The sequence below is a fragment of the Platalea leucorodia genome, assembly GCF_965183815.1.
Source record: "Platalea leucorodia genome assembly, chromosome: W".
Taxonomy (NCBI): Eukaryota; Metazoa; Chordata; class Aves; order Pelecaniformes; family Threskiornithidae; genus Platalea; species Platalea leucorodia.
The window spans coordinates 41,767,104-41,782,826 of record NC_138859.1 but is presented as its reverse complement, the minus strand read 5'-3'; the positions used below and the strand labels follow the sequence as shown (position 1 = coordinate 41,782,826).

Here is a 15,723-nt window from a genome sequence, read left to right as displayed (position 1 = left end):
GGGCTGAGAACCAGAGAGCATCTAAAAGTGCAGCTTTTAAGATCATTCCATAAAGTCTGTGTGTGACTCTTTCCTCTACTATCAATCAGTAACACAATGAGATACTCCCCTTTAGGTAGGAACTAAGGTTCTTTGAGCAATCTGCCCCCTCCAGTATATTGTCTACCTGTGTGTTCAGTCCTGAAAATGGTTACAGAAAAGGCCTAAGAACTTGTTTTTTCATCTTTTCGGAAAAATAAGGTTGTCAACTTCTAGCTAATGCTTACATTAACTCATAATCTGTAATCAGTGACTAGATTTGTTCTTTATCAGTTTTTCATGCTCCAGCCATGTACTGGCCAATGGCAGGGACACTTATGATTGAACCAACAGAGTCTGAACAGAATGTGGAGCTGGACAGATTCTGTCATACAATGATCAATATTCAGCAGGAAATGCTAAAATAGAGGAAGACACGATGGACCCTGATTAACCCACTGAAGTTAAGAATTATGTTCAGGTCTTGGTTAATATCTTTAACCAAATTGAAAAATGCATAAAGGTCGATTCATTTCCTGTTTTAAATTGGTCTCTTTTTTTCAGATACCCTATGTTCAAGAGAACCTCTTGAGGCTTATCTCAGCTATATGCATGTAGTAACGTGGACTTGAAGGAGTGAGGATTCAGCGTTGACACATTTAGTTGAATCCAGTCTTCTCATGTCTTAAACACATCTTTCTGCTTTAATTGTCACCACATACTCTGAACTGTATTGCCTCTTCTAAGTGGGCTCATCCTTACTGTAGAAAAACACAGAATTGCAAAAATCACAGAATGGTTGAGGTTGGAAGGGACCTCTGCAGGTCATCTGGTCCAACCCCCCTGCTCAAGCAGGGCCACCTAGAGCAGACTGCCCAGGACCGTGTCCAGATGGCTTTTGAATATCTCCAAGGAGGGAGACTCCACAACCTCTCTGGGCAACCTGCTCCAGTGATCAGGCACTCTCACAGTAAAAAAGTGTTTCCTGATGTTCAGACGGAACCTCCTGTGTTTCCGTTTGTGCCCATTGCCTCTTGTCCTGTCACTGGGCACCACCGAAAAGAGCCTGGCTCCATCTTCTATGCACCCTCCCTTCAGGTATTTATATACATTGATGAGATCCCCCCTGAGCCTTCTCTTCTCTAGGCTAAACAGTCCTAGCTCTCTCAGCCTTTCCTCATAGGAGAGATGGTCCTGTCCCATAAATATCTTTGTGGCCCTTCCTTAGACTCTCTCCAGTATGTCCATGTCTCTCTTGTACTGGGGAGCCCAGAACTGGACACAGGACTCCAGATGTGGCCTCACCAGTGCTGAGTAGAGGGAAAGGATCACCTCCCTTGACCTGCTGGCAACACTCCTAATGCAGCCCAGGATATCATTGGCCTTCCTTGTGGCAAGGGTGCATTGCTGGCTCATGTTCAACTTGGTGTACACCAGGATCCCCAGGGCCTTTTCTGCCAAGCTGCTTTCCAGCTTGTATTGGTGCATGGGGTTGTTCCTCCCCGGGGCAGGACTTTGCACTTCTCCTTTTTGAACTGCATGAGATTCCTGTTGACCCATTTCTCCAGCCTGTTGAGATCCCTCTGGATAGCAGCACCACCTTCTGAGGTATCAGCCACTCTTCCCAGTTTTGTGTCATCAACAAACTTAAAAACGTGAGGCTGCTCCTATCTGTCCGTAGAGAGCCTCATCTGCTTTTTCTTCCTGGTCAGGGGGTCTGTAGCAGACATGCACTATTATGCCACCCTTATCTGTCCTTTCTTTAATCCTAACCCATAAACTCTCAGTTGGCTCCTTATTTGTTCCCAGGCAGAGCTCCATGAACTCCAGCTGCTCTCTCACATAAAGTGCAAGTCCCCCTCCTTGTCTTTCCAGACTGTCCTCCCTAAAGAGCCTGTATCCCTTCATTGCAACACTCCAGAAGTAGCAGCCCTCCTACTAGTAAGTGATGGACTTTTAATGACTTGTGAAAAGGTAAATTTGCCCCCTGCTCTGTGGTTTCCTCATCTGTTGATGTAATATGCTAACAAGAATATTAACTTTAGAATCATTTTTATTGTTATGCGATTATTCTGAAAGTGAAATCTAAGCAAATGTTAAGCTTTATTTCTCATGTCAGAACTCAAAGCTTGCTCTTCATGTTTAGTTATCTTAATTTCAACATATCAATACTAGAGATTAAAGCTGACATTCTTGTTGAAAAGTGAGTTAGAATTCCCATTCATTCAAGTTTACCATATTGTACCAGAATCTCCAAAAATTATTCAAGTCCCCATGTTATGTACAGAAGTTCTGCTCCTGTTTTGTTTGATACTTCAGTTCTGATTTGTCAGAGCTGTCACAGTAGCAGTAGGTCCTACACAAAGTAAAATACTGGCAGAATGTAATATTAAAGATCTGTGTTTTTTTCCCCCACAAGCTACAATGTTCAATTTTTACTGAGCATTAAACCTACCTTTTTCAGTATCACATCATTTTTTCCTTATAGTTCCATATAAACCTCTCCTTTTAATCCAGGTAAAGTATGAAACAGCTTTTCTACAAATATCGAAATTGAACTTCTTACTCTGAGTTAAATCTCATCTAACAGAAGTACAATATTTTTTCGACCTCTTAGTTTGAATAATGACTCTGGTTTAGACAGCATGCTTAACTTGCCTTGCTTCATTACATAGACTATAGCTTGCTTTAAAATGGCTTCAAAACTTAAGCTTTGGCCCTCCAGGAATACTGAATGAGCACTTGAGATCAGAGTCCTATTGCTCCACATAATGCCATGTAGAAGTAAAAAGTGGCCAGGACTGAAACCTTGAACAGGAACATCTTCCCATCTGTTCCTATCAGTTTATATAAAAATTTGGCTTCTGAGACTGTCCATATAGTTGGTGGGATAGACTTTACATGTGATAACTTTATGATGAAGACACCAATGTAGTGTATTTGAAAGGAACATGAGCTTTTCTGGCACGTCTGTGCAGATACTTGAGTTCAATCAAGTTTGTTCCTTTGTAGCTGAGTTAGTTTGTCACCACATAAAGTAGTAATGCTGCAGATCAGGAAGTATATACTGTAGTAATATTTAGAGTGGAGAAATGACTGCACAATTTTACATCATCCAAACAGTAACCACTAGAACTTTATGGTATACAGGCACATGAATGCCTGGGGGCTTTCTTTGAAGTGACAAAAATGAGGCTTGTATTAATAGAGTTATTTTAACTATACTACTTTTGTGTCCTTTATGGTAAAGGTTTTGGAGTTGCAATTCTTCATTACCTACTTAGTGACTTCCAATGGGAATTTAATTTGACAGAGGTTGCACCATCATATGAAAGTAACAGGAAACAGACAAGCCATTGTTGTATACAGAGAGATTCAGCACTAGAAAATTTTAGACTTCTTCAATAATATTGAAAAAGACATTTAATAGACATTGGTATAGCACTAAGGGTTTACAAAATTGTGAAATACTACTACAAACTGGATTTTTAATATAGGTGAAAACAGTGGACGTGTTTTCAGTTGCCACTAATTATGCAAAATCTTGTCAATCTGTTCATTACAAACAATTGTGCTTAAGTCATTAAATTGGTCTGAAAAAAAATAGTTAAGCCAAAACCATAAAAAAAATTTAGGAACTTCCTACAGTTGGCCTTAAACTTTGTGACAAATGGTACATTAAAAGTAAACTCACTGAAATAATATAAACTAGGGAAAAAGCCAGGTTCTCTAGTAATCGAGTCACTAACTCTTCTGAATAAGAAAAATAAAAGTTAATATTTGGAACAGTTTCTTGCTAAATATTTAACAGAGAAGGTGAATACTTCAGATTTATATTTTCTAGATATTTGTGTGTTTTGATGAATGTTACCAACCTCAGTTTAAGACTCAGGCATCTAGATTAAAAGCTGTCTTTTCCAAAGCAGTTTTGATAAGACTTCTCTAATAAAATGGTGCATTTATAGTGTCATACCTCACCAATTCAGTTTGGTAGCTTTTTACCAATTCAAAGGCCATCAAAAGGTATAAAATACTGTAGACTTTTGGTAGGTGCATATTACACAGATGCATGTGCTGATCACAAAGGTATAATTTTCACCATAAAAAGCATTGGGTTACGATTTGGGAAATCTATGGACTTAGGAAACCATCTACAGTTCTCAAACTATATGCTTAATATTAATACAGTTGTTGCATAGTGCCTGAAACCTCATTTCCTAGTAAGTATAGAAAAAGATCAAAAGCTGAAGCTTTAACTTCTTTCTGAGTTGTTCAACAATGCATGTCTTCAATATTATGTGATTCAAGATGCTACCAACATTAAAGCATTATGCATTAGTACAGTGTAACTGAAATTCTTTAGGTAAAACTAACTGAACAAAAAAAAACGGAAAAAAAAGAGCAATTACATTTGTCTGATTCATTATAGAGGTGAAGGCAAGGTTTTGAATCAGAGAATGTCATCATAAACGTGCACATACTTCTCCGATATGAATGTACATATAGACAAGCACTCAAAAGGGGATTATCACTTTACATAAAACTATTAACAAATCAAAGATAATACCTTACTGATATAATGCAGCCTCAAACAATATTTAACAGTAAACAATAAATAGTATTTCAAAGGTCTGAAATGAGAATTGACACAAAAATAATATCTAGTTGTTATTTCCCTCCAACATCACGGCATATCTCCTTTGTAGACTATACACTGTTGGTACCACCCCATGACTACTTAGACAACCCTTTTACTGATTACTGTGCTGGGATCCCACAACATACAATGCTAATGAGAAGGAAAGGCTCTCTCCTGCAGCAGTTCCTAGGACTCCTGCTCTGATATATAGAGCTAGGGCTACTCATGCTTGTCTCAAGCAGAGGCCTAAATAGCTGCACCTGTAGCACAAGCACTGCTACAGGAAAAATATATATCTGATATGCAAGACCCTGAATCAGGTTAGATTTTTTACTTAAGGTGGGGGAGGGGCAGCATGGTGGCTTAGAAATTCATTTGATCAAACATTCTTCTGTTTTCTTGATGAATGAATGAAGGTATATGAAGACTCAAGTTTGAAGAATAAGAAGACTGCCTAAAGGAAATATTCTGTAGTCTGAAAAAAGTATCTTAATTTTAAATGTCGTAATTTGACAAGTTTGGATAATACAAAACCCACAAAATTAGCAACATTTCTGAATCATAAAATATTTAATAATGTATATTTTGGGGGAATATATTGTATATAAAATTTCAGGTCACCATAAGAAGCTATTTAAACCCTTTTCAAGCTAGCAGTCTTCAATGCTGTATAGATTTATTGCCACTGATACAAGACCTACTAAAAGCATACATTTTAAACTAATACAAAAGTGGCTTTTTTATATGAATTTTTTGTACACAACTACTGTCTTGAATATCTGCTAAGTGCAAAAAAACACAGATCACTTTACACTACTGTAGCAACAATGCATTCATATTGTTCATTAGTCCTTAGTAGTCAGCTTGCATAAGATACAAGAAAAAGTACAGTGAAGATCACAAAAATAGACTAAAAGTCAGCCTGTTCTTGCAAAAAAATACACCATAATGGAAGAAAGACAAAAAAAGGACTATGCACACCACAGATTTTGCTGTTCTTTAATCCAGCTGACTTAAGTGCTGTTTGTTTTTTGTCGTTGTTTTGGGTGTTTGGGTTTTTTGGCTTTTTTTGTTGAATCAAACTACATAGACTAGACATAAGTAAAATTAAGAAAGCAGTGGGTAGCTAAAACTTTATGAACTATTTTTCCTCCCCACAATTTGTTTTCCTCTATCTGAGGTAGTTACAAAAAACAAAGCATAACTTAAGCACCAGCTAGGACTCACCACTTTTAGACCTAAAGCTTCTGGTTTGGGTTTTTTTCCTCCCTTTAAAAATTATTTGTCAGCTCACCAAAACTACCTTTGATGTTAAAGACAGCAGAGATTTAGAGTTCTCACTACATGAAGAAAGATGGTGATGGGGAGGAAGAAGATTAGCTGCTTCAAAATGTGACAATAGATTCAGTTCCATCAAGCTGGCTGGCTCACTGTTGACTTTTAGATGTTTATTCTCCTTTACTGTCTATAAAGTCAACGGGAGAAGTATGAAAGGATTGAAACACATCATCGTCCTTTACTGTAACCAGGGAAGAACTGGTCAAGTAGTGTCTGCAATATCTTGTTAGGAACCATGGTGTAGCTCTTTCCAAGGTCATAGCGGCAGGCAGGACAGGTAAAGACTTCAGCTCGGAAAGAGCGCTGTAAACAGCTCTAGGGCATACAAAGACAAAGAAATAAAAATGTTACAGCTTTTGCTTTACATTGAAAATTTAGCTAGCAAAAATTAAGCAATTACTAGAAACCAAAGATGCAGTTTCCCACATTTCCAGAAACAGCAAGTTCTTACTGAGTTCTCTTGCCATATTTCTGCCTTTACAACTGAAATGATGTACTGGGTCTGGCTGGGATGGAGTTAATTTTCTTCATAGCAGCCTGTATGGTGCTGTGTTTTAGATCTGTGACTAAACCAGTGTTGATAGCACATCCATGTTTTAGCTATTGCTGAACAGTGCTTGTACAACGTCAAGGCTTTCTTTGTTTCTCATTCTGCCTCCCCAGCAAGTAGGCCGGGGATGGGCAAGAGGTTGGGAGGGGACACAGCTGGGACAGCTGACCCAATCTGACCAAAGGGATATTCCATGCCATATGATGTCATGCTCAGCAATAAAAACTAGGGGATGGTCTTTCCAAAGTAGCCATTGCTCAGAGACTGGCTGGGCATTGGTCTACTTGTGGGAGGTGGTGAGCGAATGCCTTTGCATTACTTTTTTCTTTCTTTTTTTTTCTTTCTCTTCACTTATTAAACTGTCTTTATCTTGACCCATGAGTTTTCTTGCTGTGGGGGAGGATTGAGCGAGTGACTGGTGGGTGTTTATTTGTAGAATAAAATAGGTTTCAGACTACAATATCTAAAAGATGATTACTAATGTTGCCATTTTTTTTTTGGTTTTCCCAGACTGCAGACATTCCAAGCATATAAGTTAAATATGAAAATTTTATGAGGGTCAATCTTTGCCCAAACAACAACACTGTCTGTCAGTCTATACCTTAAACCAGTAATTGGATGTTACTTTATAATTAGTCATTGATAGCCTCAGATTCTATGCTTTGAAGTTGTTGCCATTAAACATTCTCCATGTTTTTTCCACCACTCTGTATATTAACCCACTCATAATACTTTACCTCTATGTAACAAGCAGCTCTTTGAAGGAGCGGTCTTGCTCTATTCTCATTTCTTAACTACGTAAAATTAACTTAATCTTATTGTACCAACATCTAGCTCCTGGAACAAACCAATCCCTAGCATAGCTCCACTAATTACAATGGAATGGTAAACTTGATACATCATGGCTATAAGAAATTATACTAAATACATTTCCACTAATTTTTACATAAAATTAAGATTGATTATATGGCAGCCACACAACTGGAAGCAAGCACGTTACATTTCTTCCTCAGACTGCTCGGCAATAATTATTGTCTTCCTAAAATATATGTTGGTTTTGGTGATCAGTATCTCAGGGACAAGAACACAGCCCAGAGCAATGCAGGGATTATTCTTACTTTACAGACGTTGTGGAGGCACTCTGTTGTCACTGGCTGGTAAACCAGCTCCTGACAGCAGACACACATAAAAGATTGTTCCAATTTCTTCAGGAAATTCTAGTATAGGGCAAAAGAAGAGAAAAGTAGAACTATTAGAGGCACATTCACAAACATGCAAACAAAAAAAAGGCATTTAAAATTATTAAACTTTTTTTAAAAACTAATTTGCCTAACTACTCTATGTTTAAATTATAAATTCACAGCCCTAAATTGAGTAAAAAAATTGGCCTTCATAGCATTTGGTAAATGCAGAGATACATTCATAAGATACTTGTTTAACATCCTTGTTACTCTTCCCAAACTCACGGTTAGCATGGTCTAATAACGTTACACAATTGCTAGAAGCTGTTAAATCCAATATTCAGTGTGATAGGACAGCTTGACATTGCAAAGATTGCTTACACTGAAACTTTTCTAGTGCGATCTTCAGGTCTTAGTCCAAGTTACAGATTTCCTTCCAAAGCCTACCACCATTACTCCTGTATTCATGGACATTTACATGAAGATATTCCCATACCCTCTGCTATTACCTCTACTTATCTTCTGCTCATTCCCTGTATTATTATTGTTTACAGCTTCTTGTTCATTCTTATTTCCTCAGAAGTGAACCTCTATTGTGTTCAGTGCAAAGTATACATTTAATAAATTATGTTTATTACATTAAAAAATTTTGGAAGGCTCATCTTATATCCTTCACATCCATAAGTAGTGTGGCTAACAAAGTATTTAGAAAGCAAGTTCATGAACAATTAATTTCCCTGCTTTTCCAGAAGTCAGAGAACTAAGGTTTTGAAGGTGATTTGGTTGTACATTATTATCATTAAAAATAAAACAGAGGGCCCATCAAGCCTGATTCTTAGCATGAGTCAGAGAATTTGGAAGCTAATATCTGTATTTAGTGATTATTGCTAGAATTTTGCACATCCATGATGGATAAGTGATTGCTGCTGCTCTGCAAAGGGAAAGCAAAGTACTGTATACCTCTCTCACTAAGAAATTCACCTCTGCACCTGCTGGAGGTATTTAATTGGTTTCTTGAGTCCTCACTCTGAAATACTCTGCAATAAGTAAAAGAACCTTCCTGCTTTTTCAGTCTTCTCAGAGCAACTTTGAAGAATGTGGGATAAATTTTGTGCCATAGATTTTACACATACAAGCATGCTTACAGAGACCTTATTCTTTGGTATTTCAGTAGTCTCAAGCATACCCACTCAGGTATAGAAGTGTAAAAAACAGATCTAAAGTTACTCAAAATACAGTTCTTTTCAATAATTTTAATAATATCAGATTCGTTTCAACCCAAAACTTATAATTAAAGTGGAAAGGTTGTTTCAAGCATTAAGATTTATATTTTCATTGCAGCTATCTAGTGGTAGTTGTGTGATTCCCATTGAAATTTCTATATGGCTATCACCAAGGGCAATCAAAATTATGGGCAGGAATCTATAGGAAAATAACTTTCTAGTAACTGGATTTCTCTTAAGATACTGTTTTCTGTTGCTTTAGAAACACATGTCTATTGTATTTTGTCACATAATTAAGAGTTGAAAGTCTAATTAATTACAAACATTGGACAACCCGCAGATAAATAACTTTTACTTACAACTTTACAATATCAGCTTCTATACAAGTGCAGTAGCATTATAGCAATAGTACTGTAAGTGGAAGATCAAGGAGTTACTGGATGCTTTTTCTTTCAAAGAAGCAAAGTAAATAGCCCCTGGCAATTCCCAAATAAAGTGATTTTGTACATTCATTTTTAGGCATCCATTCTCCATCTAATATTTTGTTCTTTCACTGACTTGATTCTTTGACCTTTACCATTCTGATATCTGGATTTCTTTTTCTTCTGCAAAACAGCTAAAATAACTATGAATTGGAACATCAATAAAGCTAATAAATGTTCAAGGACATAATATTTTGGAGGATATTCCATCAGAGACTAATGCAAAAAAATACACAAGTGTCTTCAAACTTGAACTATCCTTGCTATTTTCTTGACAGCTGGGGGAGGGAAGTATTTCCTCTTTTTTACTTAAGGTTCTCTCTATAGTGAGTGGAATAATCTGCTAAACTTGAGTTAAAAATATTTTCATTTGGTATCTAAGTCTCAATATGACAGTATTTCTTCTGTCTCCTTAAGTGAATGAAATTACATGCCCCATCAACTGTTTCTAAACAGATAGTATGTATTCAGCAATTTTAAGCAAGTGAATTAGGTATTAACAAAGCTTCATTTCTCCTAACTCTATATAAAGAAAGGTTAAAAATGAATAATTTAAGCAAGCTGCAAGCATACTGGTCCTTCCTTAAGAGAAGCAAGTACTTCATCCCACAATTTCTGGTTCATACAGTCTTCTTTAATCAGCCACTGCTGTTGCTGGGTCAGTTGGAAAGCCTCTCCTTTCCCTCCATCTCCCATTCTCATGGCTTTGGATGTATTTTTAGTCTCCTCTATACCTGTTTAAAATTATGACAAGATACAGTAACAGTGGTAGTCTGAACTATTAAAAAGGGAAGACAAAATTATTTCTAGAAAGCTAAAACATGAATCACATCTATGTAATGATGCAATAAAGCTCCAATTCAAATTGCCCAGCTTTATTTTGAACTATAGAATATAACTACATAGAAGATTGTTCATTTTTCTGTGAAGTTTAAGAAAAAGAAACCTTACAAGTATGGAACAGCACCATAAGATCCCCAGCTTCCCATTTTATTACTGAGCACTTAACACTTTACATTTGGATTCCAAATGACTTCCAACTTCCTTGTAGTTTTCATACTACTGGCTTATATATAACTTGACAGAGCTCTAACACTAAGAAGTAAAAAGAAATACCATCATCAATTGTCCTTTTCTGGTTTCCGTTACTTTGGCTGGTTGGCTCCTGTTTCACAGTTTGCTTCTTAACCTTATCCTTTTTCTCTTTACTAGCCATGGCTTCCAAATAACCTTCTGGATACTAAAAAAAACCCGAAAAACAGATTTAAAACAAAATCCACTGGCATCTGGGAATTCCCAAATACTGACAAGTCTATTTTCTAAAAGAATGTAAACCCCTATGACTACATATTGAAATAATATAAAAATATTTTCTAAAACCCTATATAAACAGGAAAACTTTTAAATTAATATATTTTTAGAAAATTGTAGTTAAGTCAAAGGATCTGATCTAGAATAGATTTTATTAAAAGGCACCTTATATCCATATCTACAACTCCAACTACACAAATCAGAAAGCTAAAGTTTAAGATGATGTCATGTAGCAAAACAACCCATCCAAAGGAAATGATTGGGTTGCTGAGGGAAAAAAAATGCTACTTTGATTCTTCCCATATGCCACAAATTTCACAGCGCCAAAGTCCCTGCCTGAAATACATTATCTATACTAGTTCCTCAATCATAGGTTACAATTAGAGAAAAATACATTAAATCATATATATTATTTAAATTCTAAGAAGAGACTCAACTATTACAAGAGTTACTTTTATAAATCTTATCCAGTGTAAGGATCACAAAACTGTATTCAAATCATAATTTTCTGATCCATATATACAGAGTAATTTCTTGTTAAGGCAGAAAGCTTCATTCACAATTCTTTCTGCTTTGCCAATATCATAGTTTTTCAAATTACAGATAATCTAAAATATTTTTTTTTATATTAGACCCTGCCTCATTGAAGTATATGAAGTTAAGACTCCATTTACTTGAACAGAATATCAGAGCAACTTTGTGAACACTGATTCTGACCTGTACACTCAGACCCAGTTTCTTTGACCGTTCCATCCCTTCTGAAGTCCAAGGTGCGGGTTCAATATCATCTCTCCTCAGAAGATAGCGCCAAACTAAGAACCCACATTTCCCAATTTCTGGCCAATATTTTACCACCTAAGGATAAATAACAACAGGTTTATGTTTTTGCTATCACAGTAGATCCTCAAATCTAATTTAAGAATGATATGTTACTATTTTAAAGTATCTCTTCTCTCAGCTGGAAAATGTTTGTATTTTGATAAAAACAATACTGTTTTAAAAGGTGCACATCTTTATTCCAGATACTGAGAAGACATTAAGTGTATGAAAAGCCAGAAAGGGAGCTGGAAGGAGTGAAGAAATCAATTTCCAGGGATGAATATGACTCAGTGAGCACACACAAAAATAGCTTATGTATTCAACTTAATATATCCTATTATAGATTGTGTTCTACTATCACTGCTCTGAATAGAATAATAGAGTCATAGAACAGCCCAGGTTGGAAGGGATGTTGAAAGATCATCTGGTCCAACCTTTTGTGGGAAAGGGAGCCTAGATGAGATTATCTAGCACCCTGTCCAATTACATCTTGAAAACCTCCAGTGATAGGGATTCTACCGCATCCCTGGGGAGGTTGTTCCAGTGATTGTTCTCATTGTAAAAAATTCTTTCTTATATCAAGATGAAACCTCTCCCAGTGCAACTTGTACCTGTTGCACCTTGTCTTTTCCATGTGGCTCCTTGTGAAGAGAGTACAGCCTGACAAGCGCTGAGTGGTATGATCACGTCTCTGTCTCTGCTAGTAATGCCCCTCCGGATGCAGCCCAGGATCCGATTTGCCTTTGTTGCTGCAGCAAAGCACTGCTGGCTCATGTTCAGCTTCTCCACCAGGACCCCCAGGTCCCTTTCAACAAAGCTGCTCCCCAGCCACACAAATCCTAGACGGTACTGGGGGTCTCTGGTTATTCTGACCCAGGTGCAGGATTTTGCATCTGTCTTTTTGTTAAACTTCATACTGTTCTTGCTAGCCCACTGTTCCAGCCTGTCCAGGTCTCTCTGTAAGATGTTTCTCCCTTCTGATGTGTTTACCTCACCACCCAGTTTACTGTTGTGGTGGGTTGACCCTGGCTGGATGCCAGGTGTCCACCAAAGCTGCTCTATCACTCCCTCTCCTCAGCTGGACAGGGGAGAGAAAATATAACGAAAGGCTCATGGGTTGAGATAAGGACAGGGAGAGATCATTCACCAATTACTGTCACAGGCAAAACAGACTCGACTTGGGGAAATTAGCTTATTACCAATCAAATCAGAGTAAGGTAATCAGAAAATAAAAACTAAATCTTAAAACACTTTCCCCCCACCCCTCCCTTCTTCCCGGGCTTAACTTTACTCCTGATTTCTCTGCCTCCTCCCCCTGAGTGGCACAGGGGGATGGGGAACAGGGGTTGTGGTCAGTTCATCACACGTTGTCTCTGCTGCTCCTTCCTCCTCAGGGGGAGGACTCCTCACACTCTTCCCCTGCTCCAGCGTGGGGTCCCTCCCACAGGAGACAGTCCTCCATGAACTTCTCCATCATGAGTCCTTCCCACAGGCTGCAGTTCTTCACAAACTGCTCCAGCGTGGGTTCTTTCCACAGGGTGCAGTCCTTCAGGAACAGACTGCTCCAGCACGGGTCCCCCACGCGGTCACAAATCCTGCCAGCAAACCTGCTCCAGCGTGGGCTCCTCTCTCCACAGGTCCACAGATCCTGCCGGAAGCCTGCTCCAGTGCAGGCTTCCCACAGGGTCACAGCCTCCTTCGGGTGTCCACCTGCTCCATCATTAACTTCCATGGGCTGCAGGGGGACAGCCTGGTCACCATGGTCTTCACCACAGGCTTCAGGGGAATCTCTGCTCTGGCACCTGGAGCACCTCCTCCCCCTCCTTCTTCACTGACCTTGGTGTCTGCAGAGTTGTTGCTCTCACATATTCTCACTCTTCTCTCCAGCTGCAGATGCACAGGGTTTTTTTCCTTTTCCTTCTTAAATATGTTATCACAGAGGTGCTACCACCGTTGCTGATTGGCTCGGCCTTGGCCAGTGGCGGGTCCGTCTTGGAGCCGGCTGGCATTGGCTCTATTGGACACAGGGGAAGCTTCTAGCAGCTTCTCACAGAAGCCACCCCTGTAGCCCCCCCCGCTCACTACCAAAACCTTGCCACGCAAACCCAATACAACTGTCATCAGCAAACTTGGTGAGGGTGCTTTCAATCCCATCATCCAGATCATTTATGAAGATCTTTGTATTGGGTCTGGCTGGGATGGAGTTAACTTTCCCCATAGCAGCCCTCATAATGCTGTGCTTTGTATTTGTAGCTAGAAGGGTCTTAATAATAAACCAGTGTTTTGGCTACTGCTGAGCAGTGCTCCCACAGCATCAAGACTGTCACTCCAACCACTCACCACACCCTGACCCCAAAGGCTGGGGGTGGGCAAGAGGTTGGGAGGGGACATAGCCAGGACAGCTGACCCAAACAGACCAAAGGGATATTCCATACTACATGATGCTGTGCTCAGCAATAAAAGCTAAGAGAATGGAGGAGGAGCAGGGGGCATTCGTTATTAAGGCATTTCTCTTCCTAAGTATCCGCTACGCATACTGAGGCCCTATTTCCCAGGAAGTGGCTGGACACTGCCTGCTGATGGGAAGTAGAGAATAAATTTTTTTGTTTTCCTTTGATTCCTTGCATGGCCTTTTCTTTATTTAACTGCCTTTATCTCGACCCACGAGTTTTTCATCTTATTTTCTCCCCTTGTCTCGCTGAGGAGGGGAAGTGATAGAGCAGCTTGGTGGGCATCTGGCATCCAGACAAGGTCAACCCACCACAATGTTGAACAGCATGGGGCCCAGTATCGATCCCTGGGGGGCCCCACTTGTGACAGGCTGACAGCCTCAGTAAAAACCATTGATCACCACCCTCTGAGGGAGACCTGTTAGCCAATTTCCTACCCATCTCGCAGACCACCCATCCAATCTGTATCTTGCCAGTTTGTCCAGGAGAAGGCTGTGGGAAAGAGTGTCGAACACTGTGGAAATCCAGGTAAACAACATCCACTGCTCTCCCTGTGTTGACAGAAGATGTTATTTTGTTGTAGAAGGTGATCAGGTTAGTCTGCCAAGATTTGCCTTTGGTAAATCCATGTTGGATTTTCCCAGTCATCTGCTTCATTAGGTTTGTGATAGTTTCTAGGAGGACTCGTCCCATCACTTTCCCAGGGACTGAAACAAGACTAATAGGCCTGTAGTTTCCTGGGTCCTCTTTTGGGCCCTTCTTGTAGATGGGTATGACATTTGCCCTCTTCCAGTCATCAGGGACATCCCCTGATCTCCACGACTTTTCAAAGATGGCCTTGCAACAATGCCAGCCACTTCTCCTAACACCCTGGGGTGGATTCCATCCAGGCCCATAGATTTATGTGGGTTGAGCCCTTGCAAGAGGCCGCAGACCAGCCCTTCCTCCACTACTGGTGGGTTGACATACGTGTTGTCATAGCTACTTGATCTTGTGATCTGGGGTCCAGCTAACACCAGTAAAGACAGAGGCAAAGAAGGTACTGAGAACCTCTGTCTTGTCAGCATTATTAGTGACTAGTTTCCCTGCCCTGTTTACTAATGGGCCTATGTCTTCCCTGTCCTTCTGCTTACTGCTCAAGTACCTTAAGAAACCTTTCTTGTTCTTGACATCTGTCCTGGTTTCAGCTGGGATAGAGTTAATTTTCTTCCTAGTAGCTGGTATAGTGCTGTGTTTTGGATTTAGGATGAGAATAATGTTGATAACACACTGATGTTTTAGTTGTTGCTAAGTAGTGCTTACACCAGTCAAGGACTTTTCAGCTTTCCCATGCTCTGCCAGGTGCACAAGAAGCTGGGAGGGAGCACAGCCAGGACAGCTGACCCAGACTGGCCAAAGGGCTATTCCATACCATATGATGTCATGCTCAGCATGTAAAGCTGGGAAGGAAGAAGGAAGGGGGGACATTCGGCGTGATGGTGTTTGTCTTCCCAAGTAACTGTTATGCGTGATGGAGCCCTGCTTTCCTGGGGATGGCTGAACACCTGTGTACCAATGGGAAGTAGTGAATGAATTCCTTGCTTTGCTTTGCTTGCGTGCGCGGTTTTTGCTTTACCTATTAAACTGCCTTTATCTCAACCCATGAGTTTTCTCACTTTTACTCTTCCGATTCTCTCCCCCATCCCACCGGAGGGAGTGAGCGAGCGGCTGTG

The 15,723-nt window shown here is 39.6% G+C and overlaps 1 protein-coding gene across 1 annotated transcript in view; it reads right to left on the bottom strand.

The window, feature by feature from the left end:
* Nucleotides 1–6,163: 6,163 nt before the first annotated feature.
* Nucleotides 6,164–15,723, bottom strand: part of LOC309601984 (E3 ubiquitin-protein ligase UHRF2-like) — a gene marked incomplete at both ends in the record, with an annotated part of 80,759 nt that continues 71,199 nt past the window's right edge. The window contains 5 exons of the mRNA XM_082335245.1: nucleotides 6,164–6,310; nucleotides 7,664–7,762; nucleotides 10,005–10,165; nucleotides 10,548–10,671; nucleotides 11,460–11,597. Of these exons, the coding sequence (XP_082191371.1) occupies nucleotides 6,164–6,310; nucleotides 7,664–7,762; nucleotides 10,005–10,165; nucleotides 10,548–10,671; nucleotides 11,460–11,597 (669 nt within the window). The remainder of the gene's footprint in view (nucleotides 6,311–7,663; nucleotides 7,763–10,004; nucleotides 10,166–10,547; nucleotides 10,672–11,459; nucleotides 11,598–15,723) is intronic.